This window comes from Hylobates moloch, unplaced genomic scaffold (assembly GCF_009828535.3).
Source record: "Hylobates moloch isolate HMO894 unplaced genomic scaffold, HMol_V3 SCAFFOLD_17, whole genome shotgun sequence".
Taxonomy (NCBI): domain Eukaryota; kingdom Metazoa; phylum Chordata; class Mammalia; order Primates; family Hylobatidae; genus Hylobates; species Hylobates moloch.
In genome coordinates this window covers 34,847,351-34,875,346 of record NW_026652292.1, presented here as the reverse complement: position 1 = coordinate 34,875,346, position 27,996 = coordinate 34,847,351, and the positions used below count along the sequence as shown (strand labels likewise).

Sequence of the window (27,996 nt, the reverse complement as noted above, 5' to 3'; positions counted from 1 at the left end):
TACTGTAACTTTTTTACTTCAGAACTTTTAATTTTTAAAAAACGTTTTGACTGTTTTGTATTAACACTTAGCTTAAAACAAACACATCGTACAGCTGTACAAAAATATTTTTATATCCTTACTCTATAAGCTTTTTTGTATTTTTAAAAATTATTTTTCTTTAACTTTGTAAACTTTTTTGTTAAAAACAAGGACAAAACCACACACATTAGCCTAGGCCTACACAGGGCCAGGATCATCAGTATAACAGTTTGCCACCTCCACATCTTGTCCCACTGGAAGGTCTTCGGGACAGTAACATGCATGGAGCTGTCGTCTCCTCTGGTAACAATGCCTTCTTCTGGAATACCTCCTGAAGGACCTACCTGAGGCTGTTTTACAGTTAACTTTTAAAAACATGTAGAAGGAGTACCCTCTAAAATAACAATAGAAAGTGTAGTACACTAAATACATACACCAGTAACATAGTCATTTATTATCATTATCAAGTATTATGTACAGAGCACAATTATGTGTTACACTCTTATACCAGCAGCACAGTATGTTTATTATTCCAGCATCACCACAGACACATGAGTAATACATTGCACTATGACATTATGTTGGCTATGATATCACTTGGTAATAGGAATTTTTTAGCTCCATTATAATCTTATAGGATCACCATGGTATATGTGGTCCCACATTGATTGAAGTATTGTTATATAGCACATTACTGTACACCTTGATTCTTTTTATCCTCACAGCAGTCCCAGGAGGGTGATACTATTATTATTCCCATTTTACAGATGATACAGAGTCACAGGAAGACTTTAAGTGGTGGAGTCAGGATTCCAACCCAGGCAGCTTGGTTTCAGAGTCTGCTCTTAACTGCTACAATTTATATTTTATAAGAAATATATATTTTTTAATTTAAAATGTCCTCGCCTTTCTTCTCACGTATCCTACACGAACCTACATTTCAAGACCCAGGTCAAATCCTACTCCCTATTTTATTTTATTTTATTTATTTTATTCATTTGTTTTTAGAGATAGGGTTCTGCTCTGTCAACTTGGCTGGAGTACAGTGGCATGATCATATAGCTGACTGCAGCCTCAAACTCCTAAGGGATACTTTTGCCTCAGTGTCCTGAGTAGCTGGGGCTACAGGTGCATGCTGCTGTGCCCAGCTTTTTTTTTTTTTTTTTTTTTTTCCATTTTTTATGGAGATGGGGGTCTCACTTTTTTGCCGTCTGCCTACTCCTTATTTTAAAGCCCATCCTTTTTTTTAATTTATTTTATTTTATTTTATCTTATTTTATTTTATTTTATTTTATTTTATTTTTGAGACAGAGTCTTGTTCTGTTGCCCATGCTGGAGAGCAGTGATGTGATCTCGGCTCACTGCAACCTCCAAATCCCGGGTTCAAGCTATTCTCTTGCCTCAGCCTCCCCAGTAGCTGGTACTACAGGCACATGCCACCATGCCTGACTAACTTTTTGTATTTTTAGTAGAGACGGGGTTTCACCGTGTTAGCCAGGATGGTTTCGATCTCTTGACCTTGAGATCTGCCCGCCTCGGCCTCCCAAAGTGCTGGGATTACAGGCATGAGCCACCGCGCCCGGCCTTAAAGCCCATCTTAATTCAGCCTGCAAACTCTCACTTTTCGTGATTCTAATGGCAAGTCTTGTCTGTTAATCTAATTTGCAGCTAGCTTTGATACAGTTCTGCCAGTGCTGTCTTAAAGCTATTATTTATTTAAATTATATTGCTTAACTTGTCATTGTGGCCTAACATTTTGCGTTCTGGGTTACCACTTATGGGCTTAGGATAACTCCTCAAACCTAGTTTTTATCATTTGCAATATTTGCTCTGGGGTCTGAAAAGTAAATAGTATATCTGTAAAGCTGCTAAGCAAATATTATTTGTCACTACTCCCTTTAGGGACAAGCCTTTTTTATTTTTTTATTTATTAAATTTTATAATTTTTTATTACACTTTAAGTTCTGGGATACATGTGCAAAACTGAAGGTTTGTTACATAGGTGTATATGTGCCATGGTGGTTTGCTGCACCCATCAATCCGTCATCTACATTAGGTATTTCTCCTAATGCTATCGTTTCCCTAGCCCCCCAGTCCCTGACAGACCCCGATGTGTGATGTCCCCCTCCCTGTGTCCATGTGTTCTCATTGTTCACCTCCCACTTATGAGTGAGAACATGTGGTGTTTGGTTTTCTGTTCCTGTTAGTTTGCTGAGAATGATGGCTTCCAGCTTCATTCATGTGCCTGCAAAGGACATGAACTCATCCTTTTTTATGGCTGCGTAGTATTCCATGGTGTGTATGTGCCACATTTTCTTTATCCAGTCTATCATTGATGGGCGTTTGGGTGGGTTCCAAGTCTTTGCTATTGTGAATAGTGCTGCAGTAAACCTGTGTGTGCATGTGTCTTTATAGCAGAATGATTTATAATCCTTTGGGTATATAGCCAGTAATGCAGTAGCTGGGTCAAATGATATTTCTGCTTCTAGATCCTTGAGGAATAGCCACACTGCCCTCCACAATGGTTGAACTAATTCACACTCCCACCAACAGTGTAAAAGCATTCCTATTTCTCCACATCCTCTCCAGCATCTGTTGTTTCCTGACTTTTTAATGATCGCCATTCTAACTGGCATGTGAAGGTATCTCTTTGTGGTTTTGATTTGCATTTCTCTAATGACCAGTGATGATGAGCTTTTTTTTGTTGGCCACGTAAATGTCTTCTTTTGAGAAGTGTCTGTTCATATCGTTTGCCCGCTTTTTGATGGGGTTGTTTGATTTTTTTCTTGTAAATTTGTTTAAGTTCCTTGTAGATTCTGGATATTAGCCCTTTGTCAGACAGATAGGGACGAGGCTTTTTTTATTTTTAATGTAACTTGAGGAGGAACTAACTAGAGAATACTAGAATTAAAGAGGGACACTGAAATGTGAGTGAAATCAAACTTAAATGAAGGGACTGTTATGCTAAAACCGTATAGCTCATTCCACAACATGCGTAAGTCAGCCAATGACAAGACAGTAATTCCCTACTTTTGGGAAAAAATTTGGGAAAATAATAGCAAGAAGCAATGAGAAAGAACACATTTCTTTAGAACTGTAAAGTAAGGGAAAATGCCCCAGGGCATTTTTATTAATAGTGTGTTATTAATGTCAGTATTTAAGACAAAATTGCTGTGATCAGTCATTTTATGATATAATCCTATTATTTTATACTAATGCTATTATTTTATAATAATTTAAAAATCAAGAACTCTTTGCATTCATGTTTCATTTGTGAGGCACTTGTCTGTCCATGGTCTCTGTGTCCGGCAGTGGGAGCTGTGTGCTGCACACACTGGGAAGAGCTCACCAGGCGCTGCTCCCCCCCCCACACAAATACTCCTCCTTGACTTTCCCTGGAAACGACCTGTTTCAACTCTTTTAACTGATCCCTTTCATTATTTATCTTCATTTCTCCAAATAACATGCTTATGTTGCTATTTCTTGATAGCAACCCTCTCCCTTTCCTTCTCTCCCCCTACCGCCTCATTTCTCTCTGCTCCTCCCTCGCCCTCCTTCTCCCTGCAGCCTGCCATTTTCCTAGCTTTTTCCAATAGAGTCTATGATAATTTTTGGTAGAACAGTATTCATCATTTGTATTATGGTCTATAAAAAAATCCACAATTTTTTGTACACGCCTTATATTTTTTTTTGTTTATGTCTCTGCTTCATTACTTTAATCCTAAGTTCTTTGCAGGCTGTGTAGATCTCCTTGGAATTTTCAAATATACTAAGTACTTTATCAGTTTTATCTTTGCGAATAAATCTCTCCGAGGGCCTTCTGACTGGCTTCCCAAACTTATTCACAGAAGGCTCACATAGACACTGATAATATTTGTATAGCACAGAGTGTGGTAAATAGCCGAGACCACCTGTGGCCAGAGGCATCACAGAGGCTCCAGTAGCCCCAACCCCTACCAAGCAGTTCTAGGTTTGAATGGATTAATACCTAGATATATTTATAACTCACGCAAGATAGACTTCAGTGTCTTTCAGCACATTTCTTAGGAAGCTGTGGTCCAAGGGGTCTCCGTCATCTAGGGTATTTCCTACAACTTTGTTTTATGATGGATCTTCTTTTTGCTAAATCTCCAGTCGTTCTCTTATTTCCTCATTTTTGTAGAAGCATATGCACTTGCCCTTGATATCTTCCGGGGGATTGCTTCCAGGACCTCCCTTCGATACCAGAATTCAAAGATGCTCGGTAGTGTTTGCATACAACCTACGGGCATCCTCCTGTATATTTTAAACCCTCTTTAGATTATTTGTAACACCTAATACAATGTAAGTGTTGTGTAGATAGTTGTTATACTGTATTGTCTAAGGAATAAGGACAAGAAATGTCTGCACATGTTTAGCACAGATGCAATTTTTTTTCCAAGTATTTTTGATCCACAGTTAGTTGACCCCACAGATGTGGAGCGATGAATAGAGGGAGCCAACTGTCAGTAGTTATTTGCTATTGTAGATATTCTCTGCTATCTATAGTAGCTAGCTTGCAAATATAATTTATTCTTTTAATTTAATTATTTAAAAATTTAAAAGCTTGTCAGCTACTATTACTGAGAAGTTGTAGAGGAACTGGAACTTTCATATGTTACTGGGCGGAGTGTAAAATGCTTACCAAATGAATACATGGAGATACCACATTTATAAAAATGTCTATTCTGCACTTCTGCATGATTACTAGTTTAACTGGGTATAGAATTACAGGTTGGGAAATTCTGTCAAGATTTTGAAGGTATGATTCCATTGTTGCTTAGTGTGAATCTATCTTTATCTGTCGTGCTGGACACTCATTGGGCCCCTGTCAGTCTAAAAACACATGTGTGTCAGCGTGGGAATTTCTTATTTTATTTCTTTGATTCGTCCTTCTCTGTCTTCTCCTTTTTTCTTAGAACTTCTGTTCTTCATGAACCTTCCACAACAATCCTCTAATTGTTTTTATCTTTCTTGTTTTCTATGTATTTTCTATTTTCTGAGAAATTTTTTCTAAACTGGATTTTGCATCCTCCTATTGAATTTCTATTCATATGTTTACTAATTTATAGAAGATCCTTTCTTTGAAAGGATTTATGTTCTTTTTTTAATGTATCCAGTTTTTGTTTCATGATGCAATATCTTATCTCTGAGGATAGTAATGATTTAAATTTTTTTTCTACATGCCCTGTTTCTTCACATTTTTTCTTTTTCTTTTCTTTTCAGTTATTGACTTTCATATTAGAATTTCTTGTACACTTTCTGGTCATCCTGGTTGCTGCTCATAGTTAAGTGAGGGGCTCTTAAAAAATTTTTTTTAATCTAATTGGAACTTTGGTTTCTCTGGATAGGACTTGTTGATGGGGGCCCTCCCTCTAGAGTGATGAGGATGGGCTATGCAGGTGGCAAATGCCAAATATTATTTTAGGTATTTCATCTTGATGTGTTCATGTGACTCAGAAAAGTTCATTTAGACTATTACCTGGTGAGGATTAGTCTGGCAAACCAGTATCCTGGGAGCTGAGCAGAGGAAGAAGGCATAGGTTAGCAATCCCCCCGTTTTTGGAATGATAGTCCCCATTTTCATCTCTTCCTAAAATTCTTCAATCCAAAGATATTCTGTTTTACTTTTCCAGAACATAAATCTTTATTCTTCTGCCAAGGTAAACGAAGGTAGTCCTTCGGTAGCATGGAGTGTGGGAAGGGATCTGGGTAGCCAACATATCTTCAAACGACTTTCAAGCAGTCCTGCTGTTTTGAGCTTTTTATTTCCAGGGGAGCCTGGGACAGCCACTGACTGAGCCCTTTGGCATTTCTGTGATAGAAACAAGCTGGTTTCCTGTATTTCCCATTGGATGCTTAAGATTTCGTTTTCTCAGGTCTTCTACATCAGTTACCATTATCCATCTGCTTTCCAGCTTCCAGATTTTAGTGATGTTGCTTTATCTCCTATATTTTGTCTTTGTCCATTCACACCTTAAAAAAAAGTTTACTCTTACTTTGGAGTGATTTCAGGAGGTAAGGGAGAAGGAAATAGTTGTTTAATCTATTGTGTTTACCTAGAAGTCCCAAGTTATCTTTTATAGCACCTCAATATTTTATTGAAATCTTGCTCATTTCTCACAATTGATAATATTTTGTATTAGTATAACATACATATTTAATCTTCTATTTAAAAATAAAAGTAAATATATAGAATACTTATATAAAAAACAGATCTAGTCTAAAACTATTTTATTGAAATGCTGCCCCTCTCCTTGACTTAAACTTTTGAAAGTACAACCCCATTAATTCTACTCTGAAAAATTTAGGTCGTTAGGCCATGGTATACAGGTTGAGCATCCCTCATCTGAAAATCCAAAACTCAAAGTGTTTTAAAATTCAAAACTTTTTGAGCACCACCATGATGCTCAAAGGAAGTGCTCACTGGAGCATTTCAGACTTGGGGTTTTTATTATTTTATTTATTTATTTTTCGTTGTTTTTAGACAGGATATCATTCTGCCACCCAGGCTGGAGTGCAGTTGCATGATCTCAGCTCACTGCAGCCTTGACTTTCCAGGCTCAATAGACCCTCCCACCTCAGCCTCCTGAGTTGCTGGGACTACAGGCACAAGCCAGCATGCCTGGCTAATTTTATTTTTTTATTTTTTATTTTTTTGTAGAGACGGGGTTTCGCCGTATTGTCCAGGCTGGTCTTGTACTCCGGGGCTCAAGGGATCTGCCGGTCTCAGCCTCCCAAAGTGCTGAGTAAATTACAGGTGTGAGCCACTGTGTCCAGGCAGATTTTAGATTTTTAGATTAGAGATGCTCATCTGAGAAGTATATAATGCAATCTGAAAATGCGCAAAATCCAACACACCTGTGGTCCCAAGGGATACTCAACCTGTATTTTCTTGCGTACCAAATTGAATGTTTCAATGAATAGCAACATCTTATATAATACATTAGGGTCTAAAGTTGAAGAAGTAAACAAAAATGAATCATGATTGTTGTTACTCTGCTATTATACCTTACACAAAACTGAGTTGTATTAAAGGACAAACCATAAACTTAGCTGATGATTTTATGGAATCTATTGTGTCTTTTAATTCTAAAGGAAAGCAAAACATATTGCTACTTGGAAATACAGTTTTGTGTTTGTGTTCATTTTTAGGTGACCCACAACACAACTCTGAATGGCAAAGATACCCTTCATCACTGGAGTTGGGCCTCAGATATGCCCTTGGAGTGTGCCATTCATTTTGTGGAAATTAGATGCTACATTGACAATCTTCATTTTTCTGGTCGCAAAGAGTGGAGTGACTGGAGCCCTGTGAAGAACATTTCTTGTAAGCTTATATTTAAAGAATGTTTGTTTCAAGTGAATTAAATTAGTCTCACTTAAGAGTAAGATTTAGTTTGAGCTTTCACTTCTCATAACCTCACTCAGCTGCATGAGGATTACCTGGGAGCTGCTAAGCCCACCATCCCTGGAGATTTTGATCAAAAAGTCTGAGATAGGCTTCAGGAATCTATATTTCGAAAGAACTTTCTGAGTGGTTGGATAAACATACAGGTTTGAAAATCACTGTCATAGGAATTGAAGAGCATTGAAAATTGTGTGTAGATGATACTGAGATGAAATCTATGTAAAAAAAAAAAAAATAGTTCCCAATTTCTGGCTCACAGAGCAGACCCCTAGAGGCTACAGTTATTGCCAGGAACATGGGGATCTGCAATCATACCAAAAAGCATCCGTACATTAAGTAAAACTCATATACAGGGAGCATGTTGGCAGTTTGGAATGGGGGTCCTGGAAAATTGTTGACCATAAAATGAAATCCTGAAAAGGCTGGTAATCATTGTAGAGATAGATCACTCTGTGGAGAAAAGGATTAGAGGAAGGAAGGGGACTAGATTAAAGTAAATTGCTTTTTTAGGGTGTGGAGTACTTGGGCATATATTTAGGCAGATGGAAAGTAAGACATATGCCCTAAATACATTGAATAAAAGGAATGGAATTATTTAGTGATTTTTGGGGGGCGTGGATTGTTCACATGTATATATAAACCCACTGAATTTCAACCCTTTGACTTCTTAGACATAAACCTATGGCATTAACTTTAGACACTGACCTGTAATCTGCTTCTGCTTCCTCACCATTATCCCTTCATAAGTAAATAAAACCACATACACTTTTAAAAAATTTGTCGTATATATCTTGCTCCTACAAAACCTGTGGAACACACCTTATCTTTGGACCATTATCATTACAAAGCACCTAACAGTTTGTAGTGTATATACTGGGCTATTTTAAAAGTCATCTTATGAAAAAAAAAAAGTCTTAAAATACAGAAAAGTTTACGTAAAATACTTGTATATAAAATGTTTATAATTCCTCTTTTTCTTTCTAGGGATACCTGATTCTCAGACTAAGGTTTTTCCTCAAGATAAAGTGATACTTGTAGGCTCAGACATAACATTTTGTTGTGTGAGTCAAGAAAAAGTGTTATCAGCACTGATTGGCCATACAAACTGCCCCTTGATCCATCTTGATGGGGAAAATGTTGCAATCAAGATTCGTAATATTTCTGTTTCTGCAAGTAGTGGAACAAATGTAGTTTTTACAACCGAAGATAACATATTTGGAACGGTTATTTTTGCTGGATGTAAGTATATGATTTTAAAGAGAGAATTCCTATTAACCTGTTTTGGTCCTCCTTGAAAGCCTTAATTCTTCTGGAGTGGGGGGTGGGAGGAGTGATTCTGTTTCTTTCTCATTTCTTTGTTCTTTAATATAAAGGATATACAAAGGAGGCAGTAGAATATTTGCTTGTTTTAAAATGAATTGCAAGCTTGTTTTCTACATAACCGGTATCTGTGTAATTTGTTGGTTTTGTAATCAGATTTGAAACATCTGGCTTCTAATGTTTAGTTTAAATTCTTAGTTAACAGTTTTGTTAAGTCAAGGATAGTATATAATATTTCTTAACCGTGCATTGTTTAGAAATTATGTGAATTCATTTTCCAGTTAAAGTATACCTTTTTTAAAGTATCTAAATTAAAGAAATTATAGCAATTTTACACAAAATCTTTCAGTAGCATAACATATCTTCTCCAGCTTTTAACTATTATGTTTGAGGAGAACAGGCTGGCAGGAGGACATGGGTGAGGGGAAACGTACTCTCCCACTGCATTCTATGTATGATGTATGCTCTATCATTCAAGGTGTCTATTAACATGATCACCCTACCGTCTAAAATTCCATGGTATTTCCAAAAACAGTTGTTTGTTGTGGGCTGCCCTGCCCATGTGGCTTGTGTTGAATGTCCACAGATAAATATGTAGAATTTTTAGGTCTCAATTTTAGTTTTTCTGCCTCCCTTCCTTGTAGCAACTGTAATGTTTTGGTGTCACTGACAGCTTCATCTTTATCAGTGAGTCCCTTTCTCCCTGTATGCTGAATTAGAAGTCTGGGATTTTGGTCTAAAGGTCACCTGAATAATGTGTATAAGATAGATTGACTAGATTTTATGATATTTCTTTTGATTGCTTAGTGCTTTTTCTTTCTTTCTTTTTTATGATTCTCAGCTGTGGTCTAGATCAGCAGCTCTCTCGTTTACTCATACAGTACTTCGTGATGAATTTCATTCAGATACCGACGTATTCCCAAAGGAATAGCCAGGCTTAGGTGCTCGTCTCAGCTTGATGGCTGTAATCTGACTCTCTTTTTGTCTCCTGAGTAATGCATTTGGAATTCAAGTGAAAGTGAGGTTATGTTCAAATTTAAATCCTGGAAATCATACTATCCTTCTTAATGGAGTGTTAGGAAATTACTTGCAACATTTCTCACAAATAGTCCTGGAGGCTGAGACCCAATGGTGTATGTAGTGAAGTTGCTTCGTGAGCAATACCAAAAGTGAGCTATTACTTAAAAGTATGAAAGAAGAAATTAAAACTTAAAAGATGAGACTATGCACTGTTTCCATTTCTGTTATATCAGACAGTGTTGTAATCTTTTATCATAGTAATAGAACAAGCTGATTTAATTTATAATTTAACCTTCACTTATAACGTTTGGAGGTTGAAATATTGTACAATATTTGTTGAGCAGCAGTAACATCTCCCTTCAGAGGGAACTTTTAGGAAATTTATAAGAGCAGGTTATTTCGTGAGTTAGGTATCAGGATTCATTTATTTCCTTTTCTTTATGGATATCCTGTTAAGCCACCATTTACTGAAAAGACTGAAAAGAAATTTAGGCCGGGTGCGGTGACTCACGCCTGTAATCCCAGCACTTTGGGAGACCGAGGCGGGCGGATCACAAGATCAGGAGATCGAGACCATCCTGGCTAACACGGTGAAACCCCCTATTAAAAAAAAAAAAATACAAAAAAATTAGCCAGGCATGGTGGCAGGCGCCTGTGGTCCCAGCTACTCGGGAGGCTGAGGGAGGAGAATGGCATGAACCCAGGAGGCGGAGCTTGCAGTGAGCCAAGATCACACCACTGCACTTCAGCCTGGGTGACAGAGCGAGACTCCATCTCAAAAAAAAAGAAATTTAGAATCAGCTTATCAGTTTTTCCCTACACACACGTCTGCATGCACACACACCTACCCAATCAAAACCTGCTGGCATTTTGATTGGGATTACATTAAATCTATGGATCAATTTAGGAGAATTTTCATTCTTAGAATATTTGTATCTCCCAAACTATGAACATGGTATATCCCTACATTTACTTGGGTCTTCTTTAATTCATCTCAATATGAGGTCTTTATATCTTTTGGTAAATTTTTTCTTAGTGCTTGGTGTTTTCTGGTATTATTAAAAATGACTTTGTTTTTTAAATTGCATTTTCTATTGACTGGTATATAAAAATGTAGTCGATGTATACCTAGCTTTTAACCTAGCTTCAGTTGATTATTTTAGAAGTTAATTTCTTTGAAAAGAAAATAGTACATTTCAAATACTGTCCTCTCAAATTTTTCCCCTTCTGTCTGTCCTTCTATTTATCTCTTATTTGCTCTTGTTATTTAGATTTTAATATTTCAACTTAATATCTACCAAATCCTAAAATAACCAGCATTTAAAATATATTCCAAATTTTTGGTATGTGGTTTTAATAGAGTGACTGAATATTTGGCCTTAGATTTAAAACAGTTTTCAGAATAAATATGTCAATGTTTGTTTACTTATCTAATTGTTAAACTCTCATATAAACACTCATTAATCCTCTTAATGTTACCTAAAATATCATTGAAGGATGTTATCCTTATCTCTGGGGAAGGTATGAAATTTTCTAAGTTTTGGTTGATAAACTAAGGAGTATTTTTTTTTAATTCAAGTTTGTGAAAAAAAAATTTTACAGAATTTTTAAACAAGTAGTTTTTTTAAAAAGAACTTTTACCTAAAGTGAAAGATAGTTTGGATAAATATGACAGAGGAAATACCAGTTTCTATATGTGTATGGTTAAACATGATTACAGAAATATGAATTTCTACAATAAGCAGTGTCAGACTGCAGAATTTTCATTTATCACTTTTTTTTTTTTTTTTTTTGAGACGGAGTATCGCTCTGTCGCCCAGGCCAGAGTCCAGTGGCACAGTCTGAGTTCAGTGCAACCTCCACCTCCCAGGTTCAAGCGGTTCTCCTGCCTCAGCCTCCCGAGTAGCTGAGTCTTCAGGGACCCTCCACCACACCCGGCTAATTTTTGTATTTTTAGTGGAGACGGGATTTCACCATGTTGGCCAGGCTGGTCTCAAACTCCTGACCTCAGGTGATTTGCCCACCTTGGCCTCCCAGAGTGCTGGGATTACAGATGTGAGCCACCGCACCTGGGCTCATTTATCACTTTGAAGGTCTCGTCTTTAAAAAAAAAAAAAAAAAAAATTTTTTTTAATTTTTCTAGTCCTGCCTTAAAGCCAGGGAGAATAGTTTTGATAAAGAGAAAAACAACAAAAGAGCTGCAGTCAGTTCGAATATACTGAAATGCAGAATTTTACGAAGAGTTTTCTAAATAACAGTACTTATAATGTATTTTAGAACTCTGAAACATGTAACATGACTTACTGATTTTCAATATGATTTGGTATTTTCAAATCACAATGTATTGATGATAGATGATAATACTTTTACCCTGTAGATTTCTCTGACTTAACATATTAGACACCGGTTTCTTTGAGAGATTTGGTAGCCTCTGAAATAGGATTAAGGGAAAAAAAGTGATAACTGATCTTTCAAGTTGCTATAGGGAGTTTCCAAATGAGCTAAGAGTCATTTTTCAGTATATTTTAATCTGTCAATTCTAATGTAATATGAACTCTGACAAGACATTCCACAGAGAGAATAATTCCTGCATTATTCAAAAGTAAAATGTAAATAGTAAATTATTTCATTTTTTAGGAAATTGTGGAAAACATTGACATTTATAAAATATTATGTTTTCAGGGAAAATATGTGTAATTATAAGTACCTACATTTTTCTTCTGTTAGATCCACCAGATACTCCTCAACAACTGAATTGTGAGACACATGATTTAAAAGAAATTATATGTAGTTGGAATCCAGGAAGAGCGACAGCATTGGTGGGCCCACGTGCTACAAGCTACACTTTAGTTGAAAGGTAATGGTAACTGGGAAAGGATGTCAGATGGCAAGGAGTACGTTGGAAGTACATGTTAAATGACATAGGAAACTGCACTAGATCATTTATGTTACAAACAAGATATAAAACCAAATATGCTGTATAAAATTACACTTACAAGTACTGCAGTTCAGCCACATGTACACTCAATTTCATGTCTCCTCTTTTAAGAAGCTTAGAATGAAGAATACTTGAACAGAGACTGTTTCTGGGTAGTAAACTTATGGCTGATTATTTTCTTCTATTTTCTGTATCATATACATTTTCTTCTCTGAGTATGTAATATGCCTCTAATTATAAATTTAAACTTTTTATACAAATTAAGTATTACAAGTTTGCCCATTTTTTCCTGCAATATTTATCTCTTGCCATTTTGAAATTATTTTTCTTTTAATTAACAGTTTTTCAGGAAAATATGTTAGACTTAAAAGAACTGAAGCACCTACAAATGAAAGCTATCAATTATTATTTCAAATGCTTCCATATCAAGAAATATATAATTTTACTTTGAATGCTCACAATCCTCTGGGTCGATCACAATCAACAATTTTAGTTAATATAACTGAAAAAGGTAAGCTGTACATAAACTAATGTCTTAAAAATAACTTTAGAAGTGGTGAAATGCTTTGATAAATGAGAAATGCTTATAGGGATTAACTTTTTGCTGATTATTTACTTTATAGTTACTTAATATTAATTTCATAAATTTTATTTATAGAAACTTTAAATGTATAATTTCAAGTTTTACTATTTTATTGAATTTAAATACTTGAATTAGTAATTTACAAATAAACTGTAAGTAGCTCTTTCTGATAATTTTTGATTTCTGAAATATCTTCTGCCCAGTTTTTAAAAACTTTTATTTTGAAGTAATTGTTGACTCACTGGTAGCTGCAATAATAAGAGCCTTGTGAACCCATCCCCTGGCTATCCCCAGTGGTGTCATCTTATATAATTCTAGTACAATATCAGAACCAGGGAATTGACATTCTTAAAACACTATTAACTGGACTACTGACCTTGCTCAGTTTTTATGTGCATTCATTTGTACTCGTGTGTGTGTGTGTGTGTGTGTGTGTGTGTGTGTGTGTAGTTCTATGCAATTTATATGTATAGATTCAGGTAACCACCACCACATGCAAGATACAGAACTGCCCTGTCACTACAAAGGAACTTGCTCATGTTGCACTTCCAGCATCCCCTGTACATACAGTCACATCCCTATGCCTTGACAACAACGAATCTATTCTTCATCTCTGTTGTTTTATCATTTTGAGATTGTTACATAAATGAAATCAGTATGCAGGTTGGCATTTTTTTTTTTTAAGGATGTCCTGGAGAGCCATCCACGTTGTTGTACGTATTAATAGTTCGTCCCTTTTATTACTGATGATTTCTGCATTTTTACCAATCATATTAATACATAGCTCCAAATAAAAATAAAATGTGGTTGATCTTTTTGGTATTCATTCCCATGGTCCATGTGCATTAACACTCCATGTCAGGCTTGCAGCACACTGAGCAACAGCCTAGACCTTCTCTTAGAGTCTCAGGCAGGGGAGAAAGGGCCTAAACCAAGGGCATGTATCATACAGTCTCACAACTGATTAGTAGATGATCCTGTTGCCTTATTTGTAAGCATAAGTCACTTTTATCAGTTACTCTTTCCTGTCATCTTTGTGATTTCTGGATTTTTGCTAGTGTCACCATGGCTACATTTTATCTGTGCATGGTAGTATTTGTATGTATTTGTCTGCCCTCTGCCATTTCAGCCTTACTTCCCATGTGATTCTTTCCCACCACTCAACTGGGCACACACACTATCACCAGTGTAATATGCAGTTTGCCTCTCTGTACCTTCATTATTGCCATCTCTGCCTAAAATGCTTTTCTGCATTTTTTTTTTTTTTTGGCCAATTTTTGTCTAATTCTTCCTGCATAGCTCATCTTAAGTTCCATCTTCACTGTAAGACTTACCCTACCATGCTTACATTTACGTAGTGGTTAATATCTGTATCATTCATTTAGAACTTATCATTTATATTCTTATTATCTTTCTTTTTTCTTTTCTTTTTTTTTTTTTTAGTCATTCCCCAAGTAAATTAGAAGTTCCTGAAAGGTAGATACTGTGATCTTTACTACCTTTGAGTATTCCTCACACTAATTTAAGAGCTTTGAGCATGATTGATTGTTTAAAAATGTTGGCAAGATGTCAGTAGTAGAAAGCAGGTTTGTCGATTCCACAAATACTGGGTAGGATGTTGTTGGTCAGCACTAATGATGCCTCCTTGTTTTTTATGTTTTCTTCTCATCTGTCATATTAGAAGATAGTTTTCCCCTTTAAATAAGTGTTTAAAGTAATCTTTAAAAATTATATTTGCAGTTTATCCCCATACTCCTACTTCATTCAAAGTGAAGGATATTAATTCAACAGCTGTTAAACTTTCTTGGCATTTACCAGGCAACTTTGCAAAGATTAATTTTTTATGTCAAATTGAAATTAAGAAATCTAATTCAGTACAAGAGCAGGTAAGATTCTCCTAAAGACTTCCTTTGTGATTATTTTGGATAAAACAGTTCTCAAAAAGAATTAAGCAAATTGATATGCCTAAGCTCTCAGATTATTTATTATAGAGATTTACTAAGAACCAAGAAAGACATTAGTATCCATGTAATAACAGCATTGTATCATTTGAAAAACAATTGTAAATTTGACTTTCACTCCTCAGAATGTTCCCAGATGCAGTATAGTACCTGGCACATAGCTGGTGCTCAGTAAATTTGTGAATGAATGAGTAGTTTTTGCTGTAACCTTTAGCATCATTAATGGATGAATTGGCACCAGACAGCAGAAGTGATTTTTTAAAACTGTGAAGTGTGGCAGTGGGAACAAGCTGTAATTGGTACTTATAAGTCACAACATGACTTTTTAATACATTTTAAATATTTAGGTTGACTTTTATATTATACTATGTTGTAATTTGTGGTAAGTCTAAAATAAATGAGGTGTACTTAACTATTCATTTGGAAATTTACCAATGTCTAGAAAATCAGTCACAACTGTAAAATAAAACCTGAAAAGCTTCTTTGTAATGTTTTGGGGAGTTCAGAGGCTTTTGTGAGACAGGCAGGTCTTCAAATTTGTTTAGAATTGTTTCATTTTAACTATATTTACTTAGTTTAAGGAAGTATTTGTTGAATATTTGCACATGTTTAGCATCATACTAGAAGTTCTAAGTGTCATATTAACAAAGATGCACAAAAGGTAATGCCTGCCTCCAAGAAACTTCCAAATATCATCCAAATAATACGTTTATTCCTCACAGTCATCTCAAATTATAAATCATGTTAAGGTTTATTGCATCACCATTAGCCCTTTGACTGATTATCAAAATTATATAATCCTTTAGATAATTTAATTGACCATTATTACTTAGCGCCAGTATTTGGATTAAAAAGACAACCCAATTTTTTATTACTATTATAGGGCATAATTTCATTGGCTTCGCAGGTATATAAGAATTAAAATATTACAGTGGATAAACTGCTTTGGGTGTTATATATACAAGCTCATTTACATTCCGTTGGTTTGTGTTACAAATGTGAAGGCTTTCTCACCAAAAAAAAAGTGTATGTATGTGTATATTTATATATATATGTATTCATACACACAATATATACATATATACATATTTATTTGTTTTCCAATAGCGGAATGTCACCATCAAAGGAGTAGAAAATTCAAGTTATCTTGTTGCTCTGGACAAGTTAAATCCATACACTCTGTATACTTTTCGGATTCGTTGTTCTACTGAAACTTTCTGGAAATGGAGCAAATGGAGCAATAAAAAACAACATTTAACCACAGAAGCCAGTAAGTTAACTAAGTGATGTATGGCTAATAATTACTGTGTGTCCTGAAGTTTTACAACTTCTTTAAAAAGATGTTGGCCGGGTGCAGTGGGTCATGCCTGTAATCCCAGCACTTTGGGAGGCCGAGGTGGGTGGATCACCTGAGGTTGGGAGTTTGAGACCAGCCTGACCAATATGGAGAAACCCCGTCTCTACTAAAAATACAAAATTAGCTGGGCGTGGTGGTGCATGCCTGTAACCCCAGCTACTCCGGAGGCTGAGGCAGGAGCGAATCGCTTGAACGTGGGAGGCAGAAGTTGCAGTGAGCCAAGATTGCGCCATTGCACTCCAGCCTGGGCAACAAGAGCGAAACTCCATCTCAAAATAAAAAAAAAAAATGTTATCAGAGTCCTTAAAAGTGAGGGACTGTTTAGATAAATTATGTAATACCTGCTAATAAAATATCACAGATATTTTAAATGATAGTTTTTGAAGTTTTGTCATAGTGTAAAAAAATGATTGGCATAAATTATGTGAAAGGACAGGGCTCCTCTATCTATAATATGATTGCCACCATATTATAGATATTCCTTTCTCTTCTGCTTGGAATTTTAATTATGTTTTTAACTCATTGGCCTTTAAAAAAAAAAATACTAAAAAAGAGAATTTGTTAGTTTTTATTTGTGACCTAGACCTGAGAAATGATGTGGCTAAAAGGTCTTGAACTTCAGTTTCTGTAGTATACCTAGGTCAAGATAGGTATAAAATCAGGTAACTGGTTTTCTAAATATGATAATTTCCAAAGACAATGATATTCTGTCCTCGAATAACCAGATGTCAGGTGTAAAAAAACAAACAAAAAACTTACAAATAGGTTTAATTTTTTATTTTTTTTGAGACAGAGTCTCACTCTGTCGCCCAGGCTGGAGTGCAATGGCGCAATCTCGGCTCACTGCAACGTCCGCCTCCCGTGTTCAAGCGATTCTCCTGCCTCAGCCTCCCGAGTAGCTGGGATTACAGGGGCCCGCCACCACGCCCGGCTAATTTTTGTATTTTTAATAGAGATGGGGTTTCACCATGTTGGTCAGGCTGGTCTCGAACTCCTGACATTGTGATGTGCCTGCCTCGGCCTCCCAAAGTACTGGGATTACAGGTGTGAGCCACTGTGCCCGGCGAAATAGGTTTAATTTTTAGGAATCATTTAACAAAAGATAGCAAGAGCTTTATTTATATTATGCAGTACAGGAGATGTAATACTTCCTCCAAAAAATTAAGAAATAGCAAAACAAATAAATGATAGATGTCAATCTAGATTTTTGCCTCTCCACATGAAGAGATGTGAAGAATAGAGATGAGGGCATTTTGCGACATGTGTAAGAATTACTTGTATCATCAAAAGTGAAAGTTATGCATGAGTACAGAGAGGGAGGATACGAGTTATCTATTGCTGTGCAACAAATTACCCTAAAATTCAGTGGCTTAACACAGCACATGTTTATTATCTTACCATTTCTATGGGTCAAAAATCCAGGAGCAGCTTAGCTGGATATCTCTGACTTGGAGTCTTTCATGAGGCTGCAGTCAGGAATGTGGGTGGGGACTGCAGGCTTGACTGGGGCTAGAGGATCCACTTTCAAGATGGTTCACTCATGTGGCTAAAGGCAGGAGGCCTCAGTTCTTCACCTTGTGGGCCTCTCTCTAGACCTGCTTAAGTGTGCTCATGACATGGCAGCCAGTTCCTCCCAGAGCCAGTGACCGAACAGTATCTTTTATGCTCTAAAATCAGAAGTAACATACCATTATGTCTGCTGTACACTGTTGGTCACACAGGCCAACCTCGATGCAATGTGGGAGGGCACCACACACGTGGGGATTATTGGTCATTTTGGAGACTAGCCACTATAGGAGTTTTTGCCTTCAGTTAATGAGCTGTTGTCTGAAAGAGGAAACATCTTATTTGCACCTCATTAAGATGAAGGCATCAATTTACTCAACAAATATTTACTGAGTATGCATTACAGGTTGAACATACGTAATCTGAAAACCTGAAATGCTCCAAGATCCAAAACTTTTTGAGCACCACCAAGATGCCACAAATGGAAAATTCCACACTTAAGTACTTAACACAAATTTGTTTCATGCACAGAATTATTTAAAATATTGTATGAAATTACCTTCAGGCTGTGTGTATAAGGTGTATGTAAAACACAAATGAATTTTATGTGTTCTTGGATCCCATCCTCCAAGATATTTCATTATGTATATGCAAATATTCTACAATTAGAAAAAATCCAAAATCTGAAACATTTTTGCTCCCAAGCATTTCGGATAAGGGATACTCAACCTGTATATGTCTGAAATTGTTCTAGTTAGCAGGGATATAGCAGCAGATAAAACAGAGATCTTGGCATATGGAGTTTGTAGGATCCAGGACTAGAAATAAATTTATATATATACACATCTATATGTATGTATGTATGTACGCACACACACACAAAGACACAGACACATCAGTTTATCAGGTGGTGACAAATGCCACAGAGGAGAGGAAGTGATAGGAATAAAGGCTGAGGGATAAGGCGGGGGTGAAGGGAATGGCAGTTTTAAATAGGGTGGTTAGAAAAGACCTCACTAATAAGGTAATACTCAAGCTGAGATACAAAGATGAGGATGCCATATTGTTTTATCTAGGAGAAGAGAGTTGTAGGCAGAGGAAGAGAGGACACAGAAGATGCAGAGAGCCTGAGGCAGGTGTGTCTTTGGCATATCTGAGGGACAGCCAGGAAGCCAGTGTGTGGCCAAGTAAGGAGGGAGTGAGAGGATGTGAGGCAGAGGGGAACGCAGGGAACCAGTACAGCCGGCCTGCAGATAGATTTTCACCCATTCGAAGGGGCTGTGTGTTTTGCAAAAGTTGTTGAGAGCTTAGATTTTCCATTGCTTCATTTTCTAAGTGGAAGCCACTAAACTGCTTCACATTTTATTGAGAATTCCAAATATCCTAGAAAAAAAATGCCAAGCACCATATACATATAGTGTGTGTCTTCAGATATTAACTTTAAAATCTCCTTTTTAGTTCCTTCAAAGGGGCCTGATACTTGGAGAGAGTGGAGTTCTGATGGAAAAAATTTAATAATCTATTGGAAGGTAAATATCTAATTTTTCTGTGAACATTTACATTACTTTGCTAAACCGTTTAACTTACACATGGTACTTGAGTTATCAAGGGGCTGAAACTTCCCAGACTGGCTTTTGTTGCAGTATTGGTGAGAATCTAACCTGGTTCCAAACCCCCCAAATTCCTCGTCACTCCTAACTCCCCACAGTCATTTGAGGATCTCCTGTGTCAGATCTGAGCCTTCTCGAGTTTGATAAGCCCTGTAAAGGACATGAAGATTTCATGAATTCCATCTCCCTCACTTCAGTCGAAATCTATAGGTTAGAATCCTAAGTGTTTGTTATATTTTTCTTCTATTAATAGGAAAGTAAATTTTTATGTATTTCATGTGTAATTTATTTCTCTTCAATAAATTGCATTATAACATGCAAGTTACAAAGTTTTGTATGATCTTGTAAAATATTTAGATGAAATATGAATTGCATATTTTACTAAGTTTTCTCTGCTGGAACATTTTTTGTTGCTATATTTTTAAGTATTTTATGAATATCAAAAACATGAACAGTTGTTTTCTATATTAGATTTTACACAAGCAGTCATAATAGGATTCTTTTAAATAGTGAATTTTATTATGGAAAGTAAAACATAATTTTATTTAAAAAAACTTTTGACATCGATACAGCTTTGAGTAAAGTGAAGTGTACATGCAGGTTCAATGTGAGTTCCATTGCTTTGAGATTGTATTTGACTGTTACATCCACTCTTGATTAGAAAATCCCCTGGCTACTCTCAGTTGCCTGTCAGATTTCATGATAATATAGCAATGATTATACAATTTACTTCAATATAGGAAAGTTTGGAATATTGTTCAAACTAGACGAAGACTTAAGACTAAAAACATTGAAATGATTTAGATGCTAACTTCATTACCTGTGCTGATGGTGCCGCCATTTGCCAAGTCAGAGTGTGTTCGGGTAGAAAATTATGTTGTTTTGGTCATAGTTTTCAAAAGGTATGCCACTGGGATGTCATGAGTAGAATTCAGTAGGCAGTTTGATATATGTAAGGCTCTGGAGCTCAGGGGAGAGGTTGGCACTGAAAACAGCTTTGAGTAGCATATAAATGGGATCACTTGAAGACGCAAGGTGAAAAGTGGGCCAGGGATGGAGCCCAGGTGACAGCAGCATGCATAGAACCAGCAGAGGAGGAGGAACCAGCAGAGGAGATGGGGAAGGTTTAGAGGGGCAGGAACAACGAAGAAAATAGAAGTAGAGAAGCTGGGGAAGGAGGACATTTCAAACAGTGTGTGGTCTGGAGTATCCCAAGAAGCCCGTAAGTCTTAGGACTAAAGCCTGCCCCTTAGAGCAGGCCATTTGGAGCATCACAGAGACCTCTGCTGAAGCGGAGTGTTTAGCAGTATTACATCATCCTCAGTCTCGACCAGAGAGCCCCACACATTGGTGTATAAATTAAGGCAGTTGTGAAAAGCAGTTCAGTATAAATGAAGAGGTTCGAATGTTCATTTCTTTTTATATGGTAAGTTCACTTTTAGAAATTCATATTAAAAATTTCTATGAAAAAGAAAAAAACGTGGCACAAAAAAGTTCACCAAAATATTTGTTTTAGTATTGTGAAAAATTAGGAACAACTTAAATTTCATTTATTTAAGGTATATTCAAGTACACTGGTAAAAATGCTACATGAGACATAAAACCATGAAAATGTATATAACTATTATGGACAAGTGTATATTAGTGTATATTATGGAAAAGTAAAAAGTAAAATGGTATAATATGATTAAAACAATGTTAATAAAAAATCTATACCTAGAAAAACAACTTGAAAGAAATATCAAAATGAAAGAATACTTAAGAGGTGGGAATATGGGAGATGTTTACTTGTTTCAACTTCTGTATATTTTCCAAATTTTCTATAGTGGGCATGTAATACTTTAAAATGAGAAAACAAATGTTTAGGAAAAAACCCATGATGCTATTTTTTAAAATGTTTTGTTTGTTACTAAGTAGAGCAGTGCTTCTGGATAGTTTTAAAAGTTTTGCTCCTGAAAAATGTGGAGGTAAATAATTGTTTTTTATTCACTTAATTTTTAAATTTTTGTGTACTCTTATTGCTTATAGCAAGTATAGTTTTTCTTCAGTGTCTCTTTCCTGATTTACCCTGCTCCCAATGGATTTTAAATCTGTGTTTCACACTGTTGAGAGATTCATTTTTGTTGTTGTTGTTGTTGAGACGGAGTCTCGCTCTTTTAGCCAGTCTGGAGTGCAGTGGCACGATCTCGGCTCACTGCAACCTCCACCTCCCAGGTTCAAGTGATGCTCCTGCCTCAGCCTCCTGAGGCGCCACCATGCCTGGCTAATTTTTGTATTTTTAGTAGAGACAGGGTTTCATCATGTTTGTCAGGCTGGTCTCGAACTCTTGACCTCATGATCCGCCTGCCTCGGCCTCCCAAAGTGCTGGGATTATAGGCGCACTTGGCCAGCTTCATCTTTTCTGATATTACCTTGTAACTAGTTGTTTTTTATTTTCAAGATGGAGTCTCGCTCTGTTGCCCAGACTGGATTACAGTGGCATGATCTTGGCTCACTGCAACCTTCACCTCCTGGGTTCAAGTGATTGTCCTGCCTCAGCCTCCCAAGTAGCTGGGATTACAGGCGCTCACCACCACACCTGGTTAATTTTAGTATTTTGGGGAGAGACAGGGTTTCACCATGTTGGCCAGGCTGGTCTCGAACTCCTGACTTCAGGTGATCCACCTGCCTCGGCCTCTCTAAGTGCTGGAATTACAAGCGTGAGTCACCATGCCTGGCCAACCTTGTTATTGTTAATATAGCGTCCAGTTTAAACTCAATTACCTTGCCTAGTCACAGTCACGTTTTGCAGGTTTTTATAACAATTTATCTGTTTTTCATAGCCTTTACCCATTAATGAAGCTAACGGAAAAATACTTTCCTACAATGTATCATGTTCATCAGATGAGGAAACACAGTCCCTTTCTGAAATCCCTGATCCTCAGCACAAAGCAGAGATACGACTTGATAAGAATGATTACATCATCAGCGTGGTAGCTAAAAATTCTGTGGGCTCATCACCACCTTCCAAAATAGCGAGTATGGAAATTCCAAATGGTGAGTGCTTGAGATGGTTTAGTATATAAGAACGGGAAACTAAAGTGAGAAATATCTGATGTTACTTGCTCTTTTGTCATGTCAGCATTCTTCTCGTATACCTTGTTGCTGCTGACATAGAAGGCAGAATGAGCAGATTGATGTCTATGGTTCATTGAGAAAGAAGTCATTAGTATTGACTTGAAGCATGTGCACTGATGGATACAATCATTACTGTACTCAGTAACTATAGTGGATAATATTGGAGAGGTACAGTGGTGGATAGTACTTTCAGGAAGAAATATTTTAACAGTTTATTCAAATCACATTCAGACACTTCTCCAAGGCACTTCCCCAAGACTAGGAAAGTTTATTTTAGATCAGCTAGGCTGTTTTCCAAATTGTTGGGCAGGAGAAAAAAAACGCTTATTTTAGTTAGTATCTTTTTTGATAAGAAATTCCTTATTAATAGAAATTCTTTATTGATTAAAAAAAGTCTTCTTAAGGTATAAATTCGATCTTCAATATAGGCTTTAGAAAAACAACTGTGGTGTAATTTTTTTGAATTTAGTGCCTTTCTTTAAATTTTACAGATGTCCAGTGATTAATACATTCTTCCCAGCTTCTACCTTGACAACTTTGAGAGTTACGAGCTTTAAACGGCCACTTCTACCTTGTCTTCCACTGACCTCTGTGCTCCAGTCATTTTCTGCCTACCCACCTTTGCTGCCTTGCCCCGATATGGGAGCACCTTTCTATAACCACAGCTCCTAGAGGAAGAAAAATTGGTCCAGTTAGGGTCCTCTAAGTAGCTTTCCAACTCCAGTTTGAGGCCGTTTCTCATTGTTACTTGACTGCTTCCTTGTTCTTTGAGTCAGTCATAGGAGAATTAAGAGGAAGGAAGGGGGAAAACAAAGTGCATTTCAGAGATACAAACCCCAGGCAGCAGTGCTGCTGGAGATGCCCAGGGGTTGTGGCAGGTGCTGGGAGGTGGGGCTTAATAATGGCTTCTTCGTTTTGGCCTGGCAAAAATAACAAAATAAAAAATGAAGGAGACAGAAATGTCAACATCCATAAGAAGATAACATACTGATTTAGATTATATATTTCATTGCTCTCACAATGCTAGGCAATAGCTCTGTTGTCTTTTAATTCAGGAAACATAATTCTACCTTTTCTGTGTATCCCTTAGAAAATGGTAATTTACAGAACCAGCAGTTCTGTCATCAGCTTTCAGACACTTTCTGAAGCCTCAGAACAAATCCTCATTCCTTGAGGATTTCCCGAGTGGAGGGAGGCTCTGCAGCCTCAACTCAGGTTTACACTGTGGCTTTTTAATCACGTTGAGCAAAAAAAGCTGTTATGTCCAAAGTGTTCTCTATTCTAAGCCAAATTGTTGTCTTGCGTTTAGTAGTAGTTGCTTTATGAATGTACATTTTGTTCAAAAAACTTTTCTGTGTTTGTTTTTACTGAACCCTTAAATATAAATCAGTTACAGCTATTACTTTCTCCTGTTACAGTGGGTAATGTCTGTGTTGGCTTTACTGAACCCTCTCTGTAGCCTGTGGGTGATGAAGTACTCTGCCGTGGCTGCACCCCATCAGGGGCCGCTCACCTGCAGTTCTCAGGCTCCTGAGCATCTGGCTCCTGAGACAATTACTTGTCTAAAAATTTATTCTTAGAAATAATCAAAAACCTTTCTATGTTTGTTTTTACTGAACCCTTAAATACAAATCAGTTATAAAATCTACTTCTTTTCTCCTGTTACAGTGGGAAATTTTCTTCTCCCTTTTGACCACACTGCCCTATCTCCCACCCCAATTCTTCACCCCCAGCCCTGGGTTCCACTTCTTCCCTAGGCCAAGATCTGGCAAGACAGGGAAACAAAACCTTGCCAGGGCCTCTGCTCCTGTCTTCTGCCCTCAGCCTTTGCCCCTTGTCCCTTGGTATCTCCTAGGATGCTGTGCAGGCTTCTCCATCTCGGTGCCCATACTGGCCATCCCACCTCATAGCCTCTGGGTGTCTCCACAGCTTTCTCCCTTGCCGCCACCCTACCCCTGGTCAGCCAGACAACCCCTTCAGCCCAGCTCTGGGGCTGCAGTCTTCCTTGAAAGAAAGAGAGGGGGCTAGTTCATCTACTGTTTCCACAAGTTTGTTGTGTACCTACTCTGCGCACTGTGCAGGGCCCCGCCTGTTCTCTGCACGCATTCATAGTGAGTGATGACAGGAGGGCTTCAGACTGTCCGCTGTCCCCTCCCCAGTCTCCCGTCTCCCGTCTCCTGCCCTGTCCCAGCCAATGTCCTTAGCTGCGTCCTTCCTGGGCCTTGATCTTGAGGTCCTAGCCCCGGTATGTCACTACCTGATTCTAGGCGCTTTTTAAAAATCACTTTCTTTCAGCTGCTATGTTAATCTATGTATACAGGTAAGTGCTACAGTTGTTAAAATAAAAATAACAGAGCAACACTTCTAATCTTTGCTAAAGGTTTATCTAGTTTGAACACTATTTTATAATTTCTTCGCAGTGAAGTGATTTTTCTAACTCATGTCCATTTTTATGAGGTTTGCCTTACCTTATTGTTTTTAATGCCAGTAAAATATCCTCCTTTCTTATTGAAGATGATCTCAAAATAGAACAAGTTGTTGGGATGGGAAAGGGGATTCTCCTCACCTGGCATTACGACCCCAACATGACTTGCGACTACGTCATTAAGTGGTGTAACTCGTCTCGGTTGGAACCATGCCTTATGGACTGGAGAAAAGTTCCATCAAACAGCACTGAAACTGTAATCGAATCTGGTAAGATGAATTAGTGTCTCTCAATTAAGTTCTACAAAATATTTTTAAAAGGCAACACGTAAGACTGGGTGCAGTGAAGTGATTCTCTTTACTGCTGGGTGGGTGTAAATAGGTTTGATTTTCCTGGGAGGGTAGTTGTGGCAGCACGTGGAAGGATCCAAACCCTTTGGTCTGGTAATTACTCGTCTAGAAATTTATTCTTAGAAATAATCAGAGAACAACACAGATTTAATCTAAGAATGTTCACAACAGTATTATTGATAATTGTGAAAAAAATAAAAACCCAAATAGCAAATAAGGGAATGAGTAAATGATGGTATACCTATAAAACGGAATGTTAAGTAACATTAAAAATTATGTGGGAAATTTAGCAACATGGATAAATAAATGTTCATGAAAAAAGAAAACTACAGAACTGTAGCCTGGTCTCACACAAGGGCCTTTGCCTTGTTTGCCCAGGGCCCAGGTTACCGAGGTTAGGGAGAGACTGAGCACAAAGGCCGTGAACCCCTTACCACTTTCCCTGATGCAGGGCAAGGGGGCATCGGCCGGACTGAGCGCAGTGTGGGTGGGAGGCCTTGCGTTCCATGAGCCTGATGCTCAGGAGCTTGTGAGCTGCAGGTGAGTGGCCCTTGATGGGATGCAGCCTCAGAAGTTTTTCCACAGAAGAGTGTTTAATAACCTACAGGTTAATCCAGCCTTGTCCTTAGGAATTAGAGCCCTCTCTCCAATATCATCGTTTTTTTCCTGGCACGATGGGAGTGTATCCTGCCTGTCTCCATGGGATTTCGGGACCCTGTAGCCTGTCAGTAGTGGTGCTTCATGATCATTCCTGTCTCCTGCCTCCCTTGCATGTTAGGGAAGTGCAGAAGAGCAAGCAGCCTGCTCCTTACCTCTCTCTCAGGGAACACTTCCTACTTGCTTACTGTTTCTCTCTCAGATGATGAGGATGGGTCCCATTCATTGGATTATCATGTATGAGTTCAGATTATTTTCCAGTTCTACTTGGAATACAGCCAGACTCCTCCACATGTATGATTGGCTGAAGTGGTAACGATCTTCCTGAGTTGCTCCCTTTGTCCTTTCTTACAGTGTACTTCCCTTATCGAGGGCCCAGCCACAGGCTACCCTTCTCTTTCCTGCACCTTCCCTTGCATCCCCTCCCATGGTGCTGAATGAGCCTTACACGATTCCAGTCTGTCCTTTCTCACCTGGGCTTTTAGAATAATCAGGATGGGCTGGGGTAGGCTGGACTGGATATAAATGGAGTATCTACCCATTTAAGTTTTAGCTGAGACCTGTAGGATATGGAGAAGCTGCCCCGCGATGATTGTGGGAAGAGAACTTTCTGTGCCAACTCAATTGAACAAAGACACAAAACTTGAGAAAACAAAAACTCAGAGAAGTTAGGTGCCTTTTCCAAGGTCACAAAATTAGTATGTGGTAGAACCCGGGTTCAAATTCAGAGTTATTCAGAGCTTCAAGAGGCTGAGAATATTGTCTTTTATTTACTGCTGAGCTTCTGGAACAGCAAGTGGCACATAGTAGGCACACCTTTTATTCCTCTCTCATCCCATTCTCTACTCATTAAGCTGTCCGCTCTCTTTTGACCTTAGTACATTCCTAATGCTCTAACCTTCTCAGCCTCTTTTTTTTTAAGTGTCAGAGCCCTATAAAATATTGTTAATAAATAATTTTAACTTAAAAAGAGGTACAGATTCACAGATGTACATGCAGTATAAAATCATAACCTCAAGCATACCTTTCTCCAAAGAAAAATGTTACAAAACTAAACACAGTTGGCTGAGCTTGAGTTGCGTTACTACTTACTTGGGACGTGCCAGCACATAACAAACGTTTAAGGAAAATCATTGCAAGAAGAAAAGTTAACATTTTAGACAAGTTGATTCAGTATTTCTTCGGTTGTATGATTTTAGAAGTTGACTACTGTCTTACATTGGAGCCTGCAGGCCACTGGTGTTTTATGGGCACTTGATTGGAGAACTAATGCTTTAACGACACCAGAGTAATTGCATTCTGCAAATTAAATGCAATGCCATATGCTGCCAATCCCCCTCCGTGTCTGCCGGCATTATCTTCTTTCTCAACCACCACTGATGAGCATCTAATTGCCCTTCAAGGCCTTATTCAGATAGCCCTTATGGTAGCTGTTTCTGATCTTTTTAGACTCATTTGGCCCCTCACTTAAGATTCCATGGCATCTGATACATACCTCTAATATAACACACTGTTATGGTTACCCTTGTTTGTCTGTCTTCCCCACCACTCTGCAAGTGTCTCCATGCTTGACATTTGTTTTCTGCATGTCTGTGTTGCTCACATTGCACACATTGCATTGTATTCAGGAGACATTTAAAAGCAGCCTTTCGAATTTCAGTTAAGGAATTACCTCTATGTCCTGTGGAGTTAATTCAAAGTA

At 37.6% G+C, this 27,996-nt stretch overlaps 1 protein-coding gene across 1 annotated transcript in view; it reads left to right on the top strand.

Moving 5' to 3' along the window:
• The window catches only part of LIFR (LIF receptor subunit alpha), an 81,637-nt gene that overhangs the window by 37,438 nt on the left and 16,203 nt on the right, over positions 1 to 27,996 (top strand). Inside the window, exons 6-14 of the mRNA XM_032135207.2 lie at positions 7,195 to 7,369; positions 8,435 to 8,689; positions 12,518 to 12,647; positions 13,070 to 13,239; positions 15,052 to 15,197; positions 16,380 to 16,542; positions 19,594 to 19,664; positions 22,568 to 22,781; positions 25,377 to 25,556. Of these exons, the coding sequence (XP_031991098.1) occupies positions 7,195 to 7,369; positions 8,435 to 8,689; positions 12,518 to 12,647; positions 13,070 to 13,239; positions 15,052 to 15,197; positions 16,380 to 16,542; positions 19,594 to 19,664; positions 22,568 to 22,781; positions 25,377 to 25,556 (1,504 nt within the window). The remainder of the gene's footprint in view (positions 1 to 7,194; positions 7,370 to 8,434; positions 8,690 to 12,517; positions 12,648 to 13,069; positions 13,240 to 15,051; positions 15,198 to 16,379; positions 16,543 to 19,593; positions 19,665 to 22,567; positions 22,782 to 25,376; positions 25,557 to 27,996) is intronic.